The following is a 27,657-nucleotide window of genomic DNA, read 5'->3' on the forward strand; positions in this document are numbered from 1 at the left end:
ATTTTGTATTTTCTATCATTTCATTTTATCATAAATTTAAAATAAAATATCATCTATTATATTTTAGATAGGTAAAATATCTAAAAATGAATAAGGAACTATTTTTAAATATGAGGTGATATCTAAAAAGAAAAAGGAAGGGATAATTGATGAGATAAATACCTACAGGTATTGGACAAATGGTATAGCAATAAAGAGTATCTGTGTGACACTTAGTTTACAGTGCAGTTTCACACTCATTATTTTACTATGTCCTTACCAGAACACTCTGGATGAGTTCTTATTATCATCTTATTCTATAGTTGAAGGTTCTGAGCCTCAGATAAATTGTCATGTGCCTAGAAATTGGCAGGGCTAAACATCAAACTCACATCTCCTGACTCCAAGTCAGGAACCTTAATACGAGTTCAGGAGACCAAGGGCAAGGGTGAACTTCAGAGAAGAGGATTGACTTTCTTTCCTAAAATGGAAAGAAGAAACAGGATATTTGAGACATTTCGAGGTAGAAATGAGTAGAAAATCAGGTCAGCTCTTTTTGATCTCAAGGAAAGTGGAGGCAAGAGATTATTTTCAGAGAAGATAGAATTTATATGGAGCTTGATAACAGGTGAAAATTTTGGATTAATCACAGCTTCTTCAACAAGCGTTTGAATGAGCATTTGATGTTCTCTATGGAGCAACTTTTAAATTTCACAAGAACAACATTTTGAAGTACTAGTGTACCAAGGAAATTATCTTTACTGGACTTTAAGCATCATATCTAAAGAAATAAACTTTGCACTCCCCTCTCCTTGTTTGTGACTGACAAGTTAGCAAAGTAATATGCCAAATGTTGCTATTTCATGGTTATTTCTTTACTCTTCTAAAGTGTAATGTAACCTTCATTGACTATTACCAATTAATTTTTTTAATAAAAAACTGTCAAAAGTAGAGTATTAATTTCCTTCTTAGGATGTTTGTGGGTTTCTTGAATAAGTACTTGAGGTGACGTTAACATGGATATTTTTAGGTGTTTCACATTGGTTCTTGCCAAACACTATATAGCAAAAAAAAAAAAAAAGTGCCTGTAAGATTAGTTTTGAGAGGTACTCATATTTTCCATTGACAGCATTAGAATTTTAGATATGCCCCCTAGGGAAAGTACTTATTTGAAGCAAAACTTACAGCTTTAAAAAATAATGTCTTAGGTTCTTGACTAGAAACAAAATGACTCTAGCTGATTAAAAGCCAGGAGAAAGGCATCCTGTCTATCATGATGATGGGGGTGAGAAACTCTCAAGTCCCCTTCTTGTAGGCATGAGAGACTGTTTATTTATTTATTTCACTGTCAAACTGATGACTAGACTTTAACTTTAATATGCCCAGTTTTGACATTCACAACTAGACTGGCCTGTAAGCTACTAGAGAGCTATGTATTATTATTATTCTTTTTCTATGCCCCAGAGCCCAGCATTGTGCTTGACAACACACAAAGTAATTGGCTAATATATATGTGCTGAATATATGCCAGCCAGGATCTTAGAAAAAAATTCTCGAGAGGAGACAGGTTGTCCTATTTCCTCAAATTTATCACAATTCTCTACATTTGGGACACACATGACCACTTTACAAATTACACAGGAAATTTAATTGAAACTGAAATTCTGTAACTCCAATTAGGAGAGGTGGACATTTACAGATGGAGAGACTGAAGGAAAACTTTTTCTGAGCTACCAGGTTTTCTTTTCCACTCAAGTTCTTTTTATGTATTGCTGGCATCTGTGAAAGAGCAGGAGATGCCATATATTGCAGCTGGGTACCCAGGTGGTCTACTGATATTCAAAGGGGACTGGTTTGGCATGAATTCTAGGGCAGCGTCATGCAGCTGTCATGAGCCACTCTGTGGCTAGAAGCAGCAGATGTTACTGATATCTGAAAGGCAGTCACATCAGACATGGGAGAAGACCAATGTAAAATGCAAAGTATCTGACCTACATATCATTTAAGAAATCACACACATTTTCCATTCAGTTTTCAAATTTACATCCACATACAATTTTTTTCACAGTTGAGAGTAATTGATAGGCTTAATTATACAACGAGGAAAACAAAAATTCCAATAATTCTACTTTTAATAATCACTTAAATGTACTGAAAATACTTTCAAAGCCTCCAGGATGTATTATACCTTAACATTATTAATTATCAAAAGATGAAAAAGTGTTACTGTATCATATATTATGTTTGTTTCCTTTCTTCATGAGTTACTGTTTGAAACAATCTGTGCTCATAAAAAAGCAATGCTTGTTTATAATGTGAAAACCTAAGCATTAATTTCTTAAGCAGAACCATCTTATATTATGTAGGATTTCTAATATCTGACGGATGGCCTTACATTTTTTATTTCTTGCCTGTTATATTCATACATTTTATTTACACAGAGAACGGAAGATTTGCCATAATACAATCAGAACCATGTGTTGTATTGTTGATCTAAAGGACAACTGGGATTTTCTGAAATATCAGCAGCCCTAATAAGATGTGGAGTAATGACATGTAACAATTTTTCTGATTCCAGAAAACACAGAAGCCATAAAGTGTGGTGATCAATCCTAAAGGTCAGAAAACTCCAAGGCAAAGAAAGTTGTTGAAAGGCAAAAAGTGACAGTAGATTATACATTATGAAATGTTGGCATGTGTATTTTGGGGGTAGCTTCACTGTGTTTTTGAGCTGCTAGGAATGGGTTTCTGGTTTTGAGAGAAGTGGGAGATGAGATTAAAGGCTCTATCTGTGATCAATACCACTTCAGCATACCTCTCACACACACCGGTTCGTGCACATTTTGTTCTTAAACACATCCTCTCCTTCAACTCTACATTCAGTCTATACACACCTTTGCATTCTTTCACTCTACTTTTTCCTCTCCCTTTCCGCACCCCCACTCTGCCCCCACCAGCTGCTCCCTCAAAAGTCAGTTGCTAGGCCTTTGGAAAAGCAAAAGATAAAGTATGATTGAGAGACATCCTTTAAAAAAACCTACTTCAAGGTCAATTTGCTAATTCCTTTAGAAAATGAGTAAGTATGAAAAGGATCATTTTGAATTTGGGGTTTTCAGGAACTTCATTACTAAATTAAGACAGAAAGTACTTGATAAGGGAAAATACTTGATAATTGGACATTTTAGAAGCAAACTGACATTGGTGGGATAAATACATGGGATGGATTCAACTCAGCATTGTCTATGTTTAATGCCAACTTTAACATCTCCAAATTACCCTAATAAGGCTATGACCTGAAAAATTCTCCTAAAGGAGAACAAAAGTGCTCTTCCATTTTTTCTCATTTTAAAACATCTGTGAGCTTTCTAAACGAGAGGAGTTCCCATATTTGAGGGGGAAAAACACATTTATTGCCTCATAATAAGTTTTATAGTCTCAGCTCCTTTATTCTTTCTCTTGTTCATAGAATCATATTTTTATTATGTTCTTTTAATACAACTAAAGTAAAATAAGCTTGCCTAAGTAGGAAAAGTTTTATTTAAATTTCGGAGGGTTATATCATTCCCATCTAAAAATATGATCTCTACAAGTGGTTTGTGTACCCTAGGTAAAAAGACTAATCTAAATCATAAATATATGGCCAAAAACACAAAGCCATCATCAACCTCATTCCCTCTTCTTCTGCATGTGAGTTTTCTAAGGACTCTCCAGATTAAATGACTTGTTCCAAATTCTACAATCAGTTTGTGTCTATTTCAAGAACAGAATGCAGCTTTCCAATTTTAAATGTGATGCTTTTTTATTTTCCATGCAAAATATTTTGTTTAAAAAAAACATTAAATTATCAAGTATTGGAAAGAATCCTCAGGTGTGGTGAATCTCCCTCTGGCTTCTGGCAGGTGACCACTTAAAGGCTACAATAACTTGATGTAGAAAAATCTTCATCTTGAGATGTTATCATTACCTCAGACTTCAACTCTAGCCACCACTCCCAAGTAACATAAATCTAGATTACACTGTGAAGTTAAAAATACGTCAAGAGTCAACCAAACAACTAACAAGGCATTCTCTCAATCAAAATGACAATGAAGAAAAAGTGGCAAGTTTCATATCAAGAATGAAGAGAAAAATGCCTACTGTAACCTTTATGCCTGTTCCATTTGAATGACTTTCATGCCTTTTGTATTTGTGCATGCCAGTTTGTCAAGGATCATAGTGCCTTCAGCATCTCAATGAAGGCCTTTTTAGACTTTGTTTCAATTCTAAGAATTACGGGATTTGTCATCAGCCTACTTGAATATATGGAAAGTGGAGAGTTGATATACTGATAGGGATTTTTGTTATTATTTTTGAAGCAAACAGGAATATGGAACAAAATATTTTGAAAATTAAGTCACCAGTATCTTCAAGTTTTCCCTTTACCAAAATTGAGAAAATAACAGCTGTTTTTCCTGATTCCATTACATGGTAGATACATTTTGTGTGCCTTGTGTAATTTTTCTCATTTTTCTTTATCAATATTAATAGATCAATGACCAATTATTATTGAGCACTGATATGAGCTAAACTTTTTTTAGACTTTGCAAACACTGAGAGAATGGTATCTTTAATTTCTGATTTTTTTACTATATATAAATTATACTTCGAGATCGCACCACTGCACTCCAGCCTGGGCGACAGAGCGAGACTCCATCTCAAAAAAAAAAAAAAAAAAAAATTATACTTCAGTTTCATAATGTAGAAACGTGATGCTTTTTCTTAAAGAGATAACATGAGTGGGGCTATAAGGCTAATATATACAAAATACACACACACATCTATATGTGTGTGTGTATATACACACAAGCACATACACACAGCCTCACATCCACATACATATACATGAACATTTATCTAGATGACAAACTATAGAATTGAGAACTCAATGGGGTGATATAGAGGTAGATAGATAGTAAGTTCTATAAATCAGTGAAAATTTGAGATCAATGAAAACTATCATAGTCAAAAACTGTTTATAGGAAGAAAACAAATGTGGGCTGTGCCTGATAGGGAGGACATAATAGGTAAGGGAAAGTACATATATTCTTTTATTTTTATGTTTATTTGTAATTAACACATAATAACTGTGTATATTTGTAAGATACATTGTGTTGTTAGATCTGTGTATACATTATAGAGACAATCCAGTCAATTAACATATCCATCACCTCCCCAACTTATTTTTATATGTGTGATGAGATGTTAAAATTATACTATTTAAGCAATTTTGAAATACAAAATACATCATCATTAACTGTGGTCACCCTGCAGTGCAATAGATCACTAAAACTTATTCTTCCAGTCTAACTGAAGTTTTTTGTCCTTTGACCAACATCTTCTCTTTCCCCCTCTCTCCCCGATTCCCTGTAATCTACTTTCTCTTTCTATGAGATTGACTCTTCCAGATTCCTCATGTAAGTGAATTTATAAAATATTAATCTTTCTGTGCCTGCCTTATTTCATTTAGCATAATGTGCTCCAGTTCCATCCATATTATCACAAATAACATAATTCCCTTCCTTTTTTCAGGTGTGTAACATGCCATTGTGCATATATATATGTGTGTGTGTATATATATATCTGTATATATATATATACACACACACACACACACACACATATATATATATATATATATATATATCACATTTTCTTTATCCATCCAGCCATTGATGGCAGGTGCTTTGGTTGCATCTGTATCTTGGCTATTCTGAGTAATGCTGAAATCCACATGAGAATGCAGATATCTCCTTCATATATGAATTTCAATTCCTTTGAATATATACCCAGAAGTGGGATTGCTGGATCATATCGTAATTCCAGTTTTAGCTTATTGAGGAACCATCAAGCTATCTCCCAAAATAGCTGTACAAATATACATTTCCACCAACAGTGTACAAGGGTTCCCTTTTCTCCATATCCTCATGTGGAGAATGAGGATTCGGAGAATAACTGTGAAATATAACACTTATTATCATTCATCTTTTTTATAATAGCCATTCTAATAGATGTGAGGTGATATCTCATGTGGTTTTAATTTCCATGTCTTTAATGATTAGTGATGTTTCACATTTTTTCATATATGTTAGCGATTCATATCTTTTTTTGAGAATTATCTGTTCAGATCACTTGCCTATTTTGAAATTGGATTATTAGTATTTTTGCTGTTAAGTTGTTTGAATTCCTTGTTTTTGATACTAGCTCTTTATCAGACATATGGTTTGCATATATTTTCTCCCAATCCATGAGTTGTCTCCTCACTCTGTTGTTTCCTTTGTTATGCAAGAGCTTTTTAGTTTGACACAATTTAATTTGTCTCTTTTTGCTTTTGTTGCCTATACTTTTGGAGTCCTAGCCAAGATATCATTGCCCAGACTAATATCATGGAGTTTTTTCCCCATGTTTTCTTTGAGTAACTTTACAGTTTCAAGTCTTATATTTAAGTCTATATTTTATCCAATTTGAGTTGATGTTTGTATATGGTGTGAAATAGTACAGTTTTATTCTTTTGCATGTGGATATCAAGTTTTCCCAACGTCACATATTAAAGACATTCTCTTTCCCTCATTATGTGTTCTTGCCACCTCTGTTGAAAATCAATTTATAAATACTTAGGTTTATTTCTGGGCTTTTGATTCTGTTTTACTGGTCTATGTGTTTGTTTTTATGCCAGTCCCATGCTTTTTTGATTTATAATAGCTTTATAGTGTATTTTGAAATCAGGAAATGTGATGCTCAAGCTTTGCTCTTTTTGTTCAAAATTTCTTTGGGTATTCAGAGTCTTTTCTGCTTCCATATGAACTTAAGGATTATTTTTTATATTTCTGTGAAAATAACATTGCAATTTTGATAGGTTTTGCATGGAATCTGTAGATTACTTTAGGTAATATGAACATTCTACTAATATTACCTGACCATGGGATATATTTTTATTTATCTATGTCTTCAATTTTTTAGTCAATGTTTTATAATTTTCAATAAACACATCTTTCACCTCCTTGGCTAAATTTACTCCTAAGTATTTTTTATGTTATTGTAAATGGGATTGTTATTTTCTATTTCTTTTTAAGATAGCTCATTATTAATGTGTAGAAATACAAGTGATTTTTGTATTTTGATTTTGTGACCTACAAATTTGTTTATCAGTTCTAACAGTTTTTTTGGGTGGAGCTTTTAGGGTTTTCTGCATATAAGATCATGTCATCAGCAAACAGAGATAATTTCACTTCTTCTTTTCATATATGATGTCTTTGGCTTATTCTTGCCTAAATGCTCTGGCTAGGATTTCAAGTGCTATGTTGAATATAAGTGGCAAGATTGGGCATTCTTGTTGCTGACCTTACAGGACAAGCTTTCAGCATTTCACTGTTAAGTCTGATATTAGCTGTGGCCTTATCATACATGGCTTTTATGGTATTGGGGTACATTTATTCTATACCTAGTTTTTTGAGGGTTTTAAACATAAAGGGATCTTGAATTTGTCAAATTTTTCTGCTTCTACTCAGATGATCATGTGCTTTGGGTTCTTCATTTTGTTAGACATGCCTTACAAGAAATACTAAAAGGAGTTATTCAACCTAAAGGAAAAGATACCCCTAAGTAGAAACAAAAATATATAAAAATATGGTCAGAGTGGATGCAGGTGTGAGAGGGTCCAGCAGAAGGAAACATGGCTGCCAGCATGTTTGAGTCTATTAACAAGTTTGGCCTGGCCTTATAGCTGTTGTAGGAGGCATGGTGAACTCTGCCTTATACAGTGTGCATGCTGGACACAGAGCTGCCATCTTTGACTGATTCTGTGGCATACAGGACATTGTGGTACAGGAAGGGTCTCACTTTCTCATGCCATGGGTACAGAAACCAATTTTCTTTAACTGATGTTCTTGACCATGTAATGTGCCAGTCATCACTGGTAGCAAAGACTTACAGAATGTCAACATCATACTTTGTATCCTCTTCTGGCCTGTTGCTAGCCAGTTTGCGCACATCTTCACCAGCATCGGAGAGGACTACAATGACTGTGTGCTGCCATCCATCACTACCAAGACCCTCAAGTCAGTGGTGGCTCACTTTGATGCAGGAGAACTGATCACCCAAAGAGAGCTGGTCTCCAGGCAGGTGAGTGATGACCTTACAGGTCATCTTTGGGCTCATCCACCCACCTTTGGGCAAGCAGCCACCTTTGGATGGCATGTCCTTGACACATCTGACCTTTGGGAAGGAGTTCACAGAAGCGGTGGAAGCCAAACAATTGGCTCAGCAGGAAGCAGAGAGGGCCAGATTTGTGGTGGAAAAGGCTGAGCATCAGAAGAAGGCAGCCATCATCTTTGCCGACGGCAACTCCAGGACAGCAGAGCTGATCCCCAACTCACTGGCCATGGCGGGGACAGTCTGATTGAGCTGTGTAAGCTGGAAGCAGCGAGACATTGCATACCAGCTCTCATACTCTGGGAACGTCACCTACCTGCCTGTGGGGCAGTCCATGCTCCTCCAGCTGCCCCAGTGAGGGCCCACCCTGCCTTCACCTCTGAGGGCCAACTAGGCCACAGCCCAGTGATTCTTAACAATGCTTCCTTTTGCCCCCACCCCAGATTGGATGATTTCTAAATGACCTGTTTTCTAGTTCATCAATCCTTCTTCTGCTTGTTCTACTTGGCTGTTGAACCCCTCTTTTGAATTGTTATTATTATATTCTTCAGCTCAATAATTCCTGTTTGGTGTTTTCTAATATTTCCTATCTCTGTTTTAACATTCAGTTTGCTCATGTGTTGCACTCCACACCTCAGTGAGCATCTTTATTACTGTTCTTTTGAACTGCCTATAGAGTAAATTCTATGTCTCCATTTCATCAGGGTTGGCTTCTAGAGATTTATCTTATCTTTTATTTGAAACGTATTTTCCTATTTCTTCATTTTCCTTGACTCTGTGGGATTCAGTACCTTAGATAAAAGAACCACCTCTCCCAGTCTTGCTAGACTGGTCTTGCGTTGGAGATATTCCTCCCAATTAGTATAGCTGGAGATTCTAGGTGCCTCAAAACACTTTGTTTGTCCAACCTGCTTTGCTGTTATTGGTCCCTGTATTAGTCCGTTCTCACACTGCTAGTAAAGACATACCCAAGACTGGGTAATTTATAAAGGAAAGAGATTTAATTGACTCACAGTTCCACATGACTGGGGAGGCCTCACAATCATGGTGGAAGGCAAAGGAGGAGGAAAGTGACATCTTACATGGAGGCAGGAAAGAGCGCTTGTGTAGGATAATGCCCCTTTATAAAACATCAGATCTCATGAGACTTACTATCACAAGAACAGCAGCATGGGGGTAACTACCCCCATGATTCAAGTACCTCCCACCAGATTCCTCCCACAACATGTGGGAATCATGAGAGCTACAATTCACGATGAGATTTGGGTGGAGACAGAGCCAAACCATATTGTTCCACCTCTGGCCCCTCCCAAATGTGAGCCCCTCATGTCCTCACATTTCAAAACCAATCATGCCTTCCCAACAGTCCCCCAAAGTCTTAACTCATTTCAGCATTAACTCAAAAGTCCACAGTCCAAAGTCTCATCTGAGACAAGCCATGTCCTTTCTGCCTATAAGCCTGTATAATCAAAAGCAAGTTAGGTACTTCCTAAATACAATGGGGGTACAGTCATTCAGAAAATACAGCTGTTCCAAATAGGAGAAATTGGCCCAAATGAAGAGGCCTACAGGCTTCATGCAAGTCTGAGATCCAGTGGAGCAGTCAAATCTTAAAGCTCCCAAATGATTCCGTTGACTCCATATCTCACATCCAGGTCTTGCTAATGCAAGAGGTGGGTTTCCATGGTCTCGCACAGCTCCACCATTGTGATTTTGCAAGGTACAGGGTACAGCTCCACTCCTTACTGCTTTCACAGGCTGGCACTGAGTGTCTTTGGCTTTTCCAGGACATGGTGCAAGCTGTTGGTGGATCTACCATTCTAGGGTCTGGAGGATGGTGGCCCTCTTCTCACAGATCCACTGGACAATGCCCAGGGGGGACTCTGTGTGGGGGCTTGCACCCCACATTTCCCTTCCACACTGCCCTAGCAAGAGGTTCTCCATGAGGGCTGCACCCCTGTAGCATACCTCTATCTGGACATTCAGGCATTTTCACACATCCTCTGAAACCTAGGCAGAGGTTCCCAAACCTCAATTCTTGACTTCTTTGCACCCACAAGCCCAACACCATGTGTAAGCCACCAAAGTTTGGGGCTTGCACCCTCTCAAGCAGCAGTCTGAGCTCTACATTTGCCCCTTTTAGCCATGGCTGGGATACAGAGCACCAAGTCCCAAGACTGCATAAAGCAATAAGGCCCTGGGCTGGCCTATGAAAAATTTTTTTGTCCTAAGTCTCCAGGCTTGTGATGGTACCAATTTACTATATTAGTCCATTCTCACACTGCTAATAAAGAAATACCCGAGACTAGGTAATTTATAAAGGAAACGGGTTTAACTGACTGACAGTTCCACATGGCTGGGGAGGCCTCACAAAATGGCAGAAGGCAAAGAAGGAGCAAAAGCACATCTTACAAAGCAGCAGGCAAGACAGCTTGTGTAGAACTCCCCTTTATAAAACCATCAGATCTCATGAGACTTATTCACTTTCAAGAGAACAGCACAGGAAAGACCCACCCCCATGATTCAATTACCTCCCACTGGTTTCCTCCCACAACACATGGGAATCATGGGAGCTGCAATTCAAAATGTGATTTGGGTAGGGACACAGCCAAAGCATATCAATCCCCAAGAAATTAGTGATTGCCAAGTCATGCTATTGCCTTGAGAGAGTTGGAATAGCACCGTCTCTTGGGATTCAGCTAGAGAGGCTACAGTGTTAGAGGTGTGTTCCAGTTTCTTATTTTCTTGCAGAGAAGCTGAGAGCCAAAGTTTGTCCCACTTATTCTGTCCTTCACCAAGGAGACAGCCTGAAGCAGCTGCCTCTGCTCATAATCAGAATGCTCACTTTGAGTCTAGTGAGAGAGATGCTTAATATTTCCAAGTTTAAAAGTCTTTTCTTGTTCCCTGTGGTCTAGGAGACTCAGGAGTGCAGAGCTCTGTCAACTCCCATAGCTAGGTGATTTAAGAGCCATTCCCTTGGGTAAAGGCTATAAAAGTTGTGGCACTCAATACATGCAGAAGCTACTCCCAGTGAGAGTCTGCATATCTAGATTTACTGCCAGGGCAAGTCAGGGAAAAATATGCAGGGAGAGCCCACTCTCCCATTCAAACAAGTGGAAGTCTCACACCCTCCTAGCAGGGGAAGAATGTAGTCCAGAATTATCACTGAAACAAAGCAGGGAAGAAGGTGCAGGGAATGCCTACTTTTCCAATCAGGAATGAAGAGGTCCCCCAGTCTCTCTTTAATGAGAGATTGCAGAAATTTATCTCAAAAGCAAGCCAAGGAAGGAAGCAAGGGGCATGCCCACTCTCCTGTTAAGGCAAGCAGAACTTTTACATCTCTCTTTCTGGGGTAGACTGAGATTACAGGAATTTATCTTAGGAGCAAGCCAGAGAAGAATGTACATACAGGACATGCCTTCCTTTCTGTTTAAGCTGGAGGTGGCTTATTCTTTCTTTGCTATGTAGGTTCCCAGATACTGGCTTGTTAAAAGGCCAGAACCACAGGAAGCTGATAGGAAAGCCTGAGACCAAATTTGGGGGAATTCAGAAGCTGGGCCAATCCTCAGTGCTATAGCTGCTAGGAGGGCTCATGTTGTGTCCACAATTGGTGGATTCTTGGTCTCACTGACTTCAAGAATGAAGCTGCGGACCCTTGCAGTGAGTGTTACAGTTCTTAAAGATGGTGTGTCTGGAGTTTATTCCTTCTGATGTTCGGACGTGTCTAGAGTTTCCTCCTTCTGGTGGGTTCATGGTCTCACTGGCTTCAGGAGTGAAGCTGCAACCTTCACAGTGAGTGTTACAGCTCTTAAAGGTGGCGCGTCTGGAGTTGTTTGCTCCTTCCATCCAGAGTTGTTCGTCCCTCCCGGTGGGTTCGTGGTCTCGCTGGCTTCAGGAGTGAAGCTGCAGACCTTCTCCGTGAGTGTTACAGCTCATAAAGGCAGCCGGGACCCAAAGAGTGAGCAGCAGCAAGATTTAGCCTGAAGAGCGAAAGAACAAATCTTCCACAGTGTGGAAAGGGACCCGAGTGGGTTGCCGCTGCTGGCTTGGGTGGCCTGCTTTTATTCCCTTATCTGGTCCCACCCACATCCTACTGATTGGTCCATTTTACAGAGAGCTGATTGGTCTGTTTCACAGAGAGCTGATTGGGCCATTTTGACAGAGTGCTGATTGGTGCATTTACAATCCTTTAGCTAGACACAAAATTTCTCCAAGTCCCCACCAGATTAGCTAGACACAGAGCACTGATTGGTGCGTTTACAAAACCTTTAGCTAGACACAGAGTGCTGATTGGTGTGTTTACAAAACCTCTAGCTAGACACAGAGTGCTGACTGGTGCATTTACAATCCTTTAGCTAGACAGAAAAGTTCTCCAGGTCCCCACCCTACCCAGAATCCCAGCTGGCTTCACCTCTCAATGGCACTCGCTGGGGGACTTTGTGGCACCTAGCCTGGGCACTCTGGCAGCCCAGAGAGAGCTCGTCCCCCAGTCAAGCCCAGCAGGTGCTGGCCAGCCACGCTGAGTGCAGGGCCCACCGAACCCATGCCCACCCAGAACCCGGGCCAGCCCGCGGGCACTGCGTGCAGCCCCAGCTCCTGCCCGCACCTCTCCCTCCACACCTCCTGGCCAGACCAGGGAGCTGGCTCCCACCTTGGTCAGCCCCAGAGAGGGGCCCCCACAGCACAGCGGCCGGCTGAAGGGCTCCTTGAGCTCAGCCAGAGCGGACGCTGAGGCCGAGGCCGAGGAGGTGCCAAGAGCGAGCGAGGACTGCTAGCACGTTGTCACCTCTCGATGTGATTCAAACCTTTTTGTTTTTTCCTTTTATGCTTGAGATAAATCTGATGCCCTCTCCCTGTGGTTCATCAAGCATGGTGATTAAAGAGCCGAGCCCTCTGTAAAGACTGCAAAAGTTGGCACTTATGTGTCGTACAAGCAAGCCCCTTACCCCTCAGGAAGAAGCTGGTAGTTGAGATTTTTCTTCTCAATTGTAAGGCTCTGTGCTCTGGGTGGAGCTAGTGTATGAGTGTATTTCTGCTTTCAATATCCATTTTGATGTGAGTATTTCTCAGTAGTCTGGCATGTACGGGTCTTTCATCTGGATTTTGGCTTTCTCTTGGAGAGAATTGACTCATGTTTAGGTGTATACTAGATGTGTCTGTGGGATGAGAGGTAGCCCAGAGCCTGCTCTTTCACCATGTTGCTGACATACCCTCATATATTATTTCATAATTTTAATTTCCCAAATTGTATCAAGTTATTAAATTCCTCTCTATTTCACTGCCATCACCTTGGGCAAAGTCATTATCATCTCTGTTCTAGATTGTTGCAATAACTCCTCAATAAATCACTCATTTACTCCATTCCAATTCATTTGCCAAATAAAAGCTAATATCTTTATGTGAATTAGTTTGCCTTAATCCTCATAACAATATTCTTTTACCAGGGTTGCTGGGCTAGATTCTTCTAGTTTCATTTTATTATCTGAGACCCAAATCACAGAAAAATGACATAACTGAGGTCACCCAGCTAGTAAGTTGCAGAGCTAGGATATAATATCAGGAGCTATAGCCTCTACTCATAATCATTGTACTATATGGTCTCCATTATTGTTTGTTTTCAATAAGACTATATTAAAGGATGACTTCGTGCCAGAGATAGTATGTTTATGGGTTAGGGGAAAGATAAAGATTAATATAAAAACAAGCAGCTGCATGAATTTGGTACAACAGCTGTAAAATTAGAAACAATAGTAGCACTAGAACTGAGATTGCAAAGTGGAGCTTATGAAGTTTATGAACTTTAATTAAAATGTCACTGATGTAGGTGCCAAAAATCATGAAAAGGATAAAGTATGTTCGTTAATTGTCTCCTAGCAGGGGAAATAGAGTAGATAATCAAATGAGCAATGGGCATTTTACATTTTGATTAAGAACCTTCTCCATCATAAGACATTTATAAAAGTATCTGAGAACAAAGACAAGCTTTAATTCCCTGTGGATGATAGGATAGTTTATATTGTATACATGGTCAAATTTACTTGAAAGAGATAAAATATAAAATATTAATCTGTTGAAAGCCTAGAAAATAACAATCTGATATACTCAGTGATACAAAGTAATTCAGATATCACTTGTTCATGTGAATGAGACATCATGTTTTATTCAGCTTATACAGTTTGTTCAGACATTGTAAAATAATTTCAGGGAATAAAATGCGGTATTCTAATTAGAAGCTAATAGACTATTATTTTAGACTCCACACAGTGTACATAACTCCTGGACATTGATGTTGTAATTTTAAAGAAACACAACATTTTTAAGACCTGAATAAAATTCTTTTTAAAAAGCAAGAATCAGCTAGTAATCTATAGATGTTGATTTCCCTGAGAAATTATGGCAATAAAAGTTAAATAATATCCAAGTATCATTTTACTTCATCCCATATCAAGTGCCAGGCATAGTTCCTTGTTTCTTTACACATAAAATCTTATTAGAGTCTTGGAAGTAGTCATTATTATTCCCACTTTCCACTGGGAAAGTTAAGGCCTTGAAGACTTAAATAATAATTTTCACAAGTATACATAGCATGTGACAGAGCCTGTAGAAAAATTCTGTTTGCTTATTTCATAGCCCAAGTTCTTAATGACTGGGTCATAATGTTCCTTCTTTCTTTTCTCACTGCCTTTTAAAATGTTGAGGGTACAATAAAGGAAATTATCGAGGTAGTCATTGTGGACTCCACTCAATTTGAGTTCTTTCTGCTTTAACATTTATTTTTTTCACATTACCTTGGAGTCTAAATATATGACATTTATCTGGTCAATATTTCATAAGTTAAATGTTTTATTCTTGTATTAACTTAGTATTACTATGAGTAGATATTAGCCTAATTAATGCATAGTGTTATGCATTTCTACCTTAATCTTTTTATTTTTGTGCAAATTTTGAGGAGAGGCTTTACCTAGGAAATGCAATATGAGCATTTATCTACACATTCTGTGAACACAGATGGCTGATGGGAGAAGCACTCACATTATTTCAAGAGTCAGTAGCCTATGGCATACAGGCAAAACATGAGCCAGTATCCATTGAGTTATGGAACAGTTGCCACCACTTCTTTGTATCTATCCTCAATATATTTAAGAAATGCCTTTATCTGTGAGAATCAAAGTCAGACAGGTTTTCCTTGTCTTACAAATATCAATGCTTGCAGCATTATACCTGTATATGTACATAAAAATGTCATTACATGTCAGGAGAATAACATAAAATCTGAACTTTCGTATATCCTTATCTTTGCCAATTAAGATGGAAAGGAGTGAGACCATTGGAACCCTACTTTAAAAGATTTCAAACCAGATTTCATTTCCTGTTCTGTGTGCACGTTCAGGATGTAGGGGAAAACAAAACAATATCTTTTCCCTGCCTGTCACAAGGTTTATGACCGACATCCTTATACAAAAGACAGACAGAGTCACAAAAGGAAATCATGACAAATTTATTTAACCCAAGTTTTATGTCAAATGAAAGCCTTCAGAAATGAAGACCTAAAGATCCAAGAATTTTCGTCCTTAAGCATCTGTTTCATAACTCAATGACACTTTTATCCTTAGGATCCAAGAAGAATGGACCGTCATATAGAAGTATGATTGGACAAAAATTAAGTGTGATCTAATGGAATTAAAAGAGGCGGGGCACTTAGCAAGGTCTGTTTGTTCAGATTCTTCTTAGCCTGCAAATATAGGGCAGAACCCCTCTGAAACTAGAATCTTATGATCTTCTTTCAGGAAAAGTAAGTCAGAGAATTTCTTTATGGCTATACTTCAGGGTAGAAAGGTGGGAGAAGGTCAGAGTGGCCTCCTGGCTACGGCAGTTTTTTCAGTTGCCAACTTGACATATTTTGGAGTATTATGTTCAGAGCCCTGATATTGGCAGAGAACCAATAAACCCACAACCTATGGGAGGACCAAGGAGCAACAGAGTGGAAATAAAGAGCCCTGTGCATCTAACTCACACGACCATAGTGCTAATCCATATTTGTAAAAAGGCAAATGGAGAGTCCTGAGGACAATTGCCAGTCAGTAGTTTATATTAAACAGGGCTTAGTCTGAATTTAGTGGAGTACAGATTTAAAATGGCTTTTTTTCCCCAATTATTGCTTTTATGCTCTGAAGAATACTCGTTTTCAGTCCTTAATGTTATTTAGCACTGATTTTATAGCTTTGTAATCACTTCTTGTTATTGAAAATTCTTTTTATTTTATTTATTTATTTATTTATTTATTTTTTGCGATGGAGTCTCTGTCACCCAGGCTGGAGTGCAGTGGCGCAACCTTGGCTCAATGCAACCTCTGCCTCCCGGGTTCAAGTGATTCTCCTCCCTCAGCCTCCCAAGCAGCTGGGATTATAGGCACCCACCACCATGTACCCAGCTAATTTTTTATTTTTTTATTTTTAGTAGAGACGAGGTTTTACCATGTTGGCTAGGCTGGTTTCAAACTCCTGACCTGAGATGATTGGCCCGCCTGTGCCTCCCAAAGTGCTAGGATTGCAGGTGTGAGGAACCATGCCCAGCCATTAGAGAAAGCTCTAATGTCCACTGTAAAGCCTTGATTTTTGTAGGCACACATAGCTCACATTCTCTTCTCTCCCTAGGCCCATGATGAAAGAGGAGCTTGGAATGAGAGAGGGCAGGGGTTATATTCCATTTTATATATATTTAACAGGAAGAATGTAAAAATGTGCGTAATCACAAGAAGGTTCATATATTTCATGAAGCTAGGAAGATGAGGAAGTTACCAATCAATGAAATACTTTTTTTTTTTTTTTTTTTTTTGAGACAGAGTCTCACTCTCGCCCAGGCTGGAGTGCAGTGGTGTGATCTCAGCTCAGTGCAACCTCCGCCTCCCGGGTTCACGCCATTCTCCTGCCTCAGCCTCCAGAGTAGCTGGGACTACAGGCGCCCGCCACCATGCCTGGCTAATTTTTTTTTTTTTTCTATTTTTAGTAGAGACGGGGTTTCACTGTGTTAGCCAGGATGGTCTCGATCTCTTGACCTCGTGATGCGCCCACCTCGGCCTCCCAAAGTGCTGGTATTACAGGCGTGAGCCACCGCGCCCGCCCTGAAATACGTTGATTAAGAATGAGCTTCCCTGTCTTTTAAGGGGGAGGAAGTTTTCTATTCTTCTCGTATATTCGTCTGTATTTCAGTGTTTGTTGGACCTATTTTTCTGCTAGCATTACACTGTTTAAAAATTATAAAATAAAAAAGAATAGATTTACATGAAATGCACAAACCATTATTGATTATTATGACTTATTATTTATCATCTTTTATCTTCTGATAAAAAAAGTGGTTGTCTCTTACTGCTACCCAAGTCCAATAGCAGCTCTTTTCTAAGCTAAATATTATCTGAAGGGTCAGGTGAAAAGATAGTTTTTTTTCTTTCTTTCTCTTTTTTTTTTTTTTTTTTTTTTTGGAGATAGAGTTTCGCTTTTGTCGCCCAGGCTGGAGTGCAATGGCGCGTGATCTCAGCTCACTGCAACCTCTGCCTCCCGAGTTCAAGCGATTCTCTTGCCTCAGCCTCCTGAGTAGCTGGGACTACAGGCGTGTGCCACCACATCCGGCTGATTTTTGTATTTTTAGTAGAGACGGGTTTTTGCCATGTTGGTCAGGCTGGTCTCAAACTCCTGACCTCACATGATCTGCCCACCTCGGCCTCCCAAAGTGGTAGGATTACAAGTGTGAGCCACCGCACCTGGCCAGAAATGGCCAGAAAGATATTTTTCTTTCAAAAAAAGTAACTCTACTTAAATCAGATGTATCAAATGAAAACAATGTTAGTTACAGTATAAAACCATGTTTTCCAAATTTTGTAGAACAGTAACTATGACTTCTATTTATTGTGACAAGAAAACCTGTAGCATATATGTAATATATATATAATTGTATGTATAGTATTGTGTGTGTATGCACATATATAGAAACAGTATAAGCTATGATTATACAACGTAATTTCATAGAAATCAGTATTTTATGGCTAGTTTGCATAATACTTAGCCTCAAATACACAGTGAATTCTAGGATACTAAGAAATATATGGTATATTTTCTAAGAATTTATAGTTTTAAAGGAGTGATAAGGAAGTGAATAACTGTAATCAGTCCTAAAAGCATGCTTAAAATACAAAAGGTACACATTACTAAATCTCCCCCCAGAGCTTTCTAGAAGAAATGATCTTGGTAAAGATGAGTTTTGAAGGATATGTAGACCTTGAGCACCTATAAAGGTGTCCTAACACTTCTTAATAATAAATCCAAAGGCTTAAGATGCAAGGTATATGACCAGCTTAGAATGAATGATCATTTATAATTCCAGATGGATGGAGAGTAACTGATTTTTCTCCAAATCAAATTTAGTTTTTGACAATGGCATGTAACATGTACAGATTCATTAATAGCAGATTTGGGTACCAAATCTACTAACTAGCAATTAGGTTAACTACTAGAAACTAGAAATTAGGTATTCTAATAAAGAGACATACATTAAATGTATCTTACGTCCATAATTCCAATGCTACAAGTATTTAAATATATCAAGATCTTCCAAATTCGCATCCTTTGCCAAAAGTAAGTATAGTGTACTAGTTCTAAATTTTGCATCAGATATTTGCTTGAAACATGTGAAATACGAAGATTTGGCCTAAGCTTCAGTTGCTTCGTCTCATACAATATTATTGCGTTATTTACAATGATTGTTCGTTTTCCCAGATTTGGCAATGTGGAGGCTCGTTGGAGATTGTTACTTGCTCCCATGTTGGTCATGTTTTTCGGAAGGCAACTCCATACACTTTTCCTGGTGGCACTGGTCATGTCATCAACAAGAACAACAGGAGACTGGCAGAAGTTTGGATGGATGAATTTAAAGATTTCTTCTACATCATATCCCCAGGTACACAATTCTGACATTTTTCTTTCTCTACAGGAGAAAATAAAATTGAAACATACTGAATATGTGTTTCATTATTGCTGTTATTCTTCTAGTTAAAATATTGTTTATTACCATAATATTGCAGAAAACGGCATATGAGAAAGTTGTACTATGAAGTAAATTTTGATGTAAAATAAGAACTGTATTTCAAACACCTAAATATTATCTTTTTTTTTCTCAACCCAAGTGTTATGCTGGAAAAATGGAGCAAGCCATACAGAGAGATCTATATTTATTATTAACTCGAATTAAGAATATTTTAAAAAATATTTTAGTAGGGGAAGATTAAATGACTTCATACAGAAACAAGATGGAAAATTATGCAGATATTTAAATTTATATTTCTGAAGAACATAGCAAATTATTTATCAATAAATATGTGTGAAAAATGATATGATTAAAACGTTTTCATACTTTAGTTACAGAGAAGTATATATATTGAAATAGAAGTAAACATAGGCTATCAGTGGGTGGTAGGATTATGGGTAATTCTTTTCCCTATATTTTTATATATTTTCTAATATTCATACATTACTTATTTTAAGAATTGAAAGTCATTAAAAAGGAAAAAAATGAGAAAATCCTTTTACTGGGTGATGGGATTATTAATGATTACATTCTGTATAATTTTCTAGATTTCTGCAATAGCTACTTTACTTAAAACAAAACAAAAAAAGCCAAAAACTGAAGCATTTAAAAAGGGAGAAAAATAAGGATACAAAAGGACTCAGTTTTTATATAGGCCTTATGGTCATTAGTGTCATTATTGTCATTATTATGTAACCCATCAGGACAACAACAAAAATCCAGGCCTACATCCTCTTTCTGTAATACAATCTATTAGCTGGCTTAGAAAAGCCTATTTGATTTTAATTGGCATGCTCTGATTTTTGAAGGTATATTTAAGTGTCAATGAAAAGAGTCAAACTCTGTAAAACATTTAGAGCTTTACTCTAAACCAAATTTGAGTGAACCTGGCCCAAGGCACAGTCTGGAGAGTTCCAGAGAACATGTGCCCAAGATGGTTGGGTTATAGGTTGATGTTACACATTTTAGAGAGACGTAAGACACATCAGTGAACTCATATGAGGGATATATTGGTTTGGTCAAGTTATTGTCTAAATACCTAGACTCAATAGGAAAGAGTGACTGGGTTAAGATAGGAGGTTGTGGAAACCAAGGTTCTTATTATGCAGATGAAGTATCATTGGTGGCCACCTTAGAGGCAATAGTTGGCAAGTGTTTCTTATTCAAACCTTTAAAAGGTGCTAAACTCTCAGTTAATCTCCTCAGGTTTGGGAGGGACTGGAAGGGGAAAGATCTAGATGCAGATTTTTCCCCTACAAAAGATGTCTTTGCAGGGCCATTTCAAAATATGGCAAAGAAATATACTTTGGGTTCCTTCTTTATCTGTCATATGTTTTTATGCTAGAATGAGATTGGCAATGAAGCGGCTACGTTGTCTGGAGTAAATCCTAGGGGTTTGTCCTCTCATGCCAAGAAAATTTAGGACAGGGACACACACGAGGAGTTTTGGAGTGGAGGTTAAATAGGCAGAAGAAAGAAAAAGGAGGACAGCCCTCTCTCTGGTGAGAGAGAGGGCTTCCGAAAGGGAAAGACCACCAGAGTCGGATGCGCGCGATTTTAGAGGCAGGCTTGAGGGGGCTGATTTACTAGGGCCCACAGAATGGTTGGATCAGGTGCGCCCTTTACATAGAGTGCGGGAAGGCTGGCCACCCCACCCTAATCTTATTATGCAAATAGACTTTCCACTCCACTGGCGCCATCTTGTCTGCTCCTTGCTGTACATATGGCTGCCAAAGAGAAAAGGGAAGATGGAGTCGCTGTTTTGAACATGATTGGCCCAGCTGCTAGCATCTATATCTGCAGTTCAATTTTATAAACTGCTCTTTGTTAGAAAATGATTTTAGGGCTGCTTTTCATTAAAAAGGAAAACCTTACCGAGGACTCCTGTACCCTCACTGTCTGCCTAAGTAATTTCATCTTAACTCCTATATCAGTGACTAACCCACATTACACAGGGTTAAATAAACCCATCTGATGAGATTGTATGGTCAATAGGGCATGATAGGAACTTGGACAAGAGAGGAAAAGGTCCAAGTTTAGTCCTCATAAGGAAATTCAAACTTTTTTTTTTTTTTTTGAGACGGAGTCTAACTCTGTTGCCCAGGCTGGAGTGCAGTGGTGTGATCTCGGCTCACTGCAAACTCTGCCTCCCGGTTCAAGGGATTCTGTGCCTCAGCCTCTCCAGTAGTTGGGATTACAGGCGCCCGCCACCATGGCCGGCTAATTTTTGTATTTTTACTAGAAACGGAGTTTCACCATGTTGGCCAGGCTGGTCTTGAACTCCTGACTTCCAGTGATCCGCCTCTCAGCCTCGCGGAGTGCTGTGATTACAGGCTTGATCCACCGCGCCCGCAAAAACTTTTTTATATATAAGTACCTAGAAGAGAAGGAGCAGAAGGAGCAATATGAAGTTTCTTATTAAGATCCAGCATCGCTATATAAAGAATGGGGGCATTGTATGTTTAAGTGTGTGATTAGGAAAAGGACTTTTTCACACGTTTTCAAGCCTCTTCTATGTTAAAAAGCTATTACGAGGAACACCATTTCATGCATAGATGTATTTCCCTTTACAGTAGAAATCTAGTCCATATGTTCAGAGTTGAATTCAGCAAGAGCGTGTAATATTCAAAGCAAGGCAGTGACATTTATATAACCTTTTCATTTTCTTTTGATGATACTTTTTGAATTCAAATCATTACTTGTAGAAATATATAAGTTCAAATATGAATAAAGGAGTAATGGAGGAAAAAAGTGTGTTATGTGTGATTGCATGCAATGTACATTCAGGAATATGAGTAATTGAGAATAATTATAATCACATGTATTATATTCATCCATGATGAATATTTGTGAAAAGTAATGTGCTAGTCTTTTGTATAATTTTCCACTGAATGAAAAAGGCAGATAAATGATGGAACCATTTCTCAAATTATAATGAAATGAATAACTTTAGAATGTAAAGCATGGGAAAAAATGCCTGCTATCTGGAACTAATGACTTTATGTTGCACAATAGGGACTGTTTGTATATCCTGGAAAGTGCAGTTTTTACATTACAATAAATAATATTTGGGGTTATTGTTTTATAAAATGGATTTATTTAAATCTAGAAAAGTAGTTTGGGAGGCAGAACAAGGACTTTTGGGGAATGTGTTGAAGATATCTAAGAACTTCCTAAAGGGCGTTTATGTTTACGTGTGTCTCAGAGACAGTCAGTGCAGCTAAACAATGTAGAATCCACCAGCAATAGTGTGGGCAGAGGGAGGAAACCCCAAACCTGAAACACAAAACAATGAATTGCTTCTCCCTGAAAAAGGAAGAATGGACGCAGGCTGGAAACTAGTACTGGATGTCTAAAACAATTTGAGCCCTGGGAAGTTTTCAGATCATCCAAAAACAGATAAAACAGGTTGCATTCAGGAAGTCAGAAATCTATTATTTTTATGACAACAATTTCAGCCATTGTTAATTTAGGCTAAAACAGCAGTGGTCATTTTAATTTAAAATCAAAATCATACACTTCTTTGCTATCCTCTGGAATTTTTGATTTTCTGTTTTTCATCACTTTGGGAATGGATGAGTTTGTAAAGAGAGAATCTGGTGTGTATGTTCAGGAAGGAGGGGTGGGAGCTACATGCATTCACATCCACAGTTAGAACTATATCCTTTACTATAATACACACGCACACACAAACACACACACACACATGTATTTATGAAAAACTCTAAAGAGTTTATGAGTTTATATTGAGCTTCCCAGAACTTCCTTAACATGGTGAAATAAATAATACTTGTTCTTTCTAGAAACTCCTCTATATATTTGTTAATTTTTCCAATATGTTTTGTGAGATTTCTACTTTTTACATGTGGGCTTCTACTCTGAGATTGTATTCTTCACTTAGGCAGTTTCTCAAACTTCAGTCTTTAAGTGCTGAGCCTTTATAACTTGAATTATGACAATAACTTACTTACTTTCAATATACTCTATAAAATATCACCTGCCTACTGTATTGGTTGGCTTCAGGAATGTTTCAGCTCTATCTGTCTTGAACTGTCTGGGCATTCTTTCTCTCTTTGTATTCCTTGAAGTTTGATAACATGGGCAAACCATCATCACTTCTTACCATATTGTTTTAATTTTTATTACTTGTCTCTATATCCAAAGTAGTTCAGAGACAACTATTTACAGTGCCTAGCAACTTTCCTGTCATTTTGTTTAAAAAAATTTTGTTGAATAACTGGAAGAATGAATGAATGAATAATTTTTAAAAGAGAGCCACATTTGTTTCTTTCTGCTGAATTATCCATGGGTGTCTGGTTTATACCAGGGAGACTCTTCACAAGAATTGTGGCAAATAAGCCTTCGTCCCACCTCTCTGATCCAGCCCTGGATAAGGACCCTCTGTTAAAAGAGAGGTGAAGGGTCTTCCTCATAAATCTCTTTTATTATTATTATTATTATTATTTTATACTTTGAGTTCTGGGATACATGTGCAGAACATGCAGGTTTGTTACATAGGTATACACGTGCCATGGTGGTTTGCTGCACCCATTAACCCGTCATCTACGTTAGGCATTTCTCCTAATGCTATCCCTCCCCTAACCCCCAACCCCCAACAGGCCCTGGTGTGTGATGTTCCCCTCCCTATGTCCATGTGTTCTCATTGTTCACCTCCCACTCATGAGTGAGAACATGCAGTGTTTGGTGTTCTGTTCCTGTGTTATATCATTCTGTAACCACACAGCAGGTTCTCCTTGCCCACTGCCCAGACATAGCTGATTTATCAAGACAGGGGAATTGCAATAGATAAAGACTTTAAGTCACATAAAGCTGGCTGTACAGGAGATCAGAGTTTCATTATTACTCAAATCAGTCTCCCTAAAAATTCAGGGATCAAGGTTTTTAAGGATAATTTGGTGGGGGGGGGGTCAAGAAATGGGGAGTGCTGATTAGTCAGAGATGAAATCATAGGGTATTGAAGTGGGTTTTTCTTGCAGTCTTCTGTTCCTGGGTGGGATCACAGAACTGGTTGAGCCAGATTACCCATCTGAGTGGTATCAGCTGTTGCATCAAAATGTAGGGTCTGCAAAATGTCTGCAGCAATGATCTTAGGTTTTACATCACAACAGTGATATAATCCCCAGGAGCATTTTGGAGAGGTTCAGAATCTTGTGGCCTCTGGCTGCATGACTCCTAAACCATAATTTTTCATCTTGTGGCTAATTTGTTAGTCCTACAAAGGCAGACTAGTCCCTAGGCAAGAAGGTGGTTTGTTTCAGAAAGGGCTGTTATTTTTTTTTTTTTTTTAGCGTTACACTAAATTCACTCCCAAAATTAGTTTGGCCTGCACCCAGGAATGAACAAGGACAGTTTGGAGGTTAGAAGCAAGATGGAGTTGGGTAGGTCAGATCCCTTTCACTGTTACAATAACGGCAGTTTCAATTCCTCTGAGTTTTCCATAGGAAAAGAAAATTCCTTTGGTTTACATTTGTGCTTAGGGTTTTATGATTTCACCATAATCATAGGTACACACTGTAATATAATCTTACCCTCCAGGGCTAATACAAAAGTCTAACAGACACAATAAAAGCAGACAATAAAATTGTCTAACAGAGCAACATCATAATACAAGAGCCCACAAACCAAAATAAGGTTACTTTTATACATTTTGGTATTGATATTTCTTATGACTCCCAATTAATTTAAAGTTAAAAATGAGATGTATAAATAGCTTCATGTGTGAATACCTTTATCTGAGTTTTTTCACAATATTTACTATATATCCTAACAGTCTTGGCCTATGCTCATTAGCCGTTTGGTAATACTGACAAAGTTGGTAGAGTCTACTTATGTCTTCTAAATAGATGTGTAAATAAAGAATAGACATACTTTGAAATAGTGTTCAAGAATAGATTTTTTTTTTCACATTTGTTTAGTTTGATTTCTGGCTGTCTTCTTAAGGATGCAAATACTATATAGCATCAAATATTATAGCATCATTTATTTTTAAAGCCCTGTAGGCGGTTAAAGCCTATGGCAGTTTTTACAAGTAATTGAGCTGTTTCAGCTTGAACCAATCTGATTGTCCTAGCAAATCCTTTGAAGTGAAGTTATGTAAGCAAAAACTGCTCTTCACAGAATACCACATTATAAAAAGCAACATTTTCTTTTCCTCTTGGTCACAGGTAAAAAGCTTAAGAACTTTAAGATAAACTGTAGTCATAATACTTTCTGTATATTTGATATGCTGGATGTTTTATAAATAGTGATTTTCTTTTGAGGGGAAGGTAGATCTCTAGCTGTAGATCAACAGGCATGGTGATTAGAAGCAGCAGTTTTTATATAACGCCCAGGTTCTTCTTCCTTTACTTGATGGACACTCTTGTTTTGAGCAGAAACATATTAAAATTAAATTTAAAGGATCCCAAAACATACCTTAAAAGGTATTTATATGTGACTTGGAAAAATACATTATTTTTTCTTTGGCAATATTGTAGTTTGATCTGTATTCCAGTTGAACACAAACCACACAATTACAGAGGACTCCTTGAACTTACTTTGAAGGTTAACTCCCTATTCGTTAACCTTTTAAAAATGCTTAAGAAAAATCAACTCACCAAAGGCAGCCTTTGTTAGCAGCATCTTTGCATTGTTATTAAAGTTTAAAGCCTATATTCATTTCCATCTCTTGAAATTTCTATCTATGAAATACTAGTGTTTTTGACATGCTGATATTTTGAAAAATACAATATTTAATAACCAGCTCTTTGAATGTGGGGCCTAATTTCTTCTCTAAGTCATGAAAATGTTCCAGGCTGATTTTGCAACCACATTTTGTTTCCAGCAAAATGTGCAGTGTGAATATTTTTGTAATAATCTAGGAATATTAGCTTTTGGTTGGATTAACAGGAATTCATCTGAAAATAGTATAGCACTTCTGAAAATAAAGTACATTTGTACCCATGAGTTTTGAACTTTTATTTTTTAATACATGCTTTTTCAGCAGCAGCAGCAGCCGTAGTATCAATCAGGGATTGTGGTATGATGAGGAGAAAATTCTAAATTATTTTAATGTGCCATGTTATAATAACACATAATACATTATTTGTGTGATGCCCTAAAATGCTAAATATTGAAAATAAAGAATGACAGCTACATTCATCAACTGCTTTTCCTTGCTACAATCATATAAAACAGTTTTGGATTCTATAATTCTTAAAGGCATTGGGTCAACATTTATTATTGGTCCTTTTATTGGTATTCTATGGGATTTTATTTGTATTTTTATAATAAGGATACTGCCATGCTCTGTCTTCACTTGTTAAGTGCGTATTAAGTTCTTGTTTGTTACTATGTCAAGTAGGAAGGACTATGAACACTTTTAAAATGTTGTCTTTGCCATTAAAGAGTAAACTATCTACATAAGCACATGTAATTAGTTTAAATGAAAAATAAGATTAAATGCTTAATACATGGGAAACACATTTTCAAGAATTAATATGATTCTTATGTGAACTGCTTACATTTTCCTAGATTCTTCCTTCTTGCCCACAGTCTTCAAATGAATCTCCAACTCCTTTCTTTTCCACCTTCTAATTGCTCTCAAATCCATTCATTTGTCTTCATTTCCAGATTCACCTTCATCCAGACAACCTACTGATTATCCTGATGGGGCTCTGTCCTAGTCTGTTTTGTGTTGCTATAACAGAATATATGATGCTGGGTAATTTATAAAGATAAGAAGTTTGACTCACAATTCTGCAGGCTGGGAAGTCCAAGATCAGGCAGCCCATCTGGTGAGGGCCTTGTGCCACTTCAACTCATGGCAGAAGGTGGAAGGGGAAATGGGTATGTGCAAGGAGACCAAACATGAGAAGAAACAACTCACTTTTGAAGTAACTAATCCAGTCTTGTGAGAGCAAGAACTCACTCCATGAGATGGCATTAATCTATTCATGAGAGATCCACTCCCATGACCCAAACACCTCCCACTGGGGCCTACCTTTCAACACTGCAACATTGGGAATCGAATTCAACATAAATTTGGGCAGGAACAAACCTCATCCAAACCACAGCAGCCTCCCTTCTCAAAGCTTGCCTACTCCTCTTAGAGCGCTGCTGGAGGACCTTCCCAAACCAAATTATCACTGGTCTCTTATTTTCCTAACAACCTTTTAATGACTTAACACAAAGTCAAAAGCCATGAACATGGCCAATAAGGCCCTGTGAGATCCAATCCTTGCCCAACTTTCCAGTCTTTTCTTGTACACTTTCTTCCCAAGAATTCCACATACCTGCCACGTGGAACTACATTCATTGGGTCTCCAAGCTTAACATGCTCCCTTTTACCTTGAAGGTTTTCTGTATGTCTAAAAGAGTATTTGAGTAGTTAATGAATACTGCCACCTTTGCTTA

At 37.9% G+C, this 27,657-nt stretch overlaps 1 protein-coding gene and 1 pseudogene across 8 annotated transcripts in view; both read left to right on the plus strand.

Annotated features, from left to right (window-relative positions):
- GALNT13 (polypeptide N-acetylgalactosaminyltransferase 13) overlaps positions 1-27,657 on the plus strand; it is a 1,108,472-nt gene that overhangs the window by 935,625 nt on the left and 145,190 nt on the right. For all 8 annotated transcript variants that reach the window (XM_063595199.1, XM_055108593.2, XM_055108595.2 and 5 more), the window contains one exon: positions 18,936-19,116. In XM_063595199.1, coding sequence (XP_063451269.1) covers positions 18,936-19,116 — 181 coding nt within the window. The remainder of the gene's footprint in view (positions 1-18,935; positions 19,117-27,657) is intronic.
- On the plus strand, positions 1,600-8,740 carry LOC117979391 (prohibitin 1-like; annotated as a pseudogene).

The sequence above is a fragment of the Pan paniscus genome, chromosome 13, assembly GCF_029289425.2.
Source record: "Pan paniscus chromosome 13, NHGRI_mPanPan1-v2.0_pri, whole genome shotgun sequence".
In the NCBI taxonomy this organism is placed as follows: domain Eukaryota; kingdom Metazoa; phylum Chordata; class Mammalia; order Primates; family Hominidae; genus Pan; species Pan paniscus.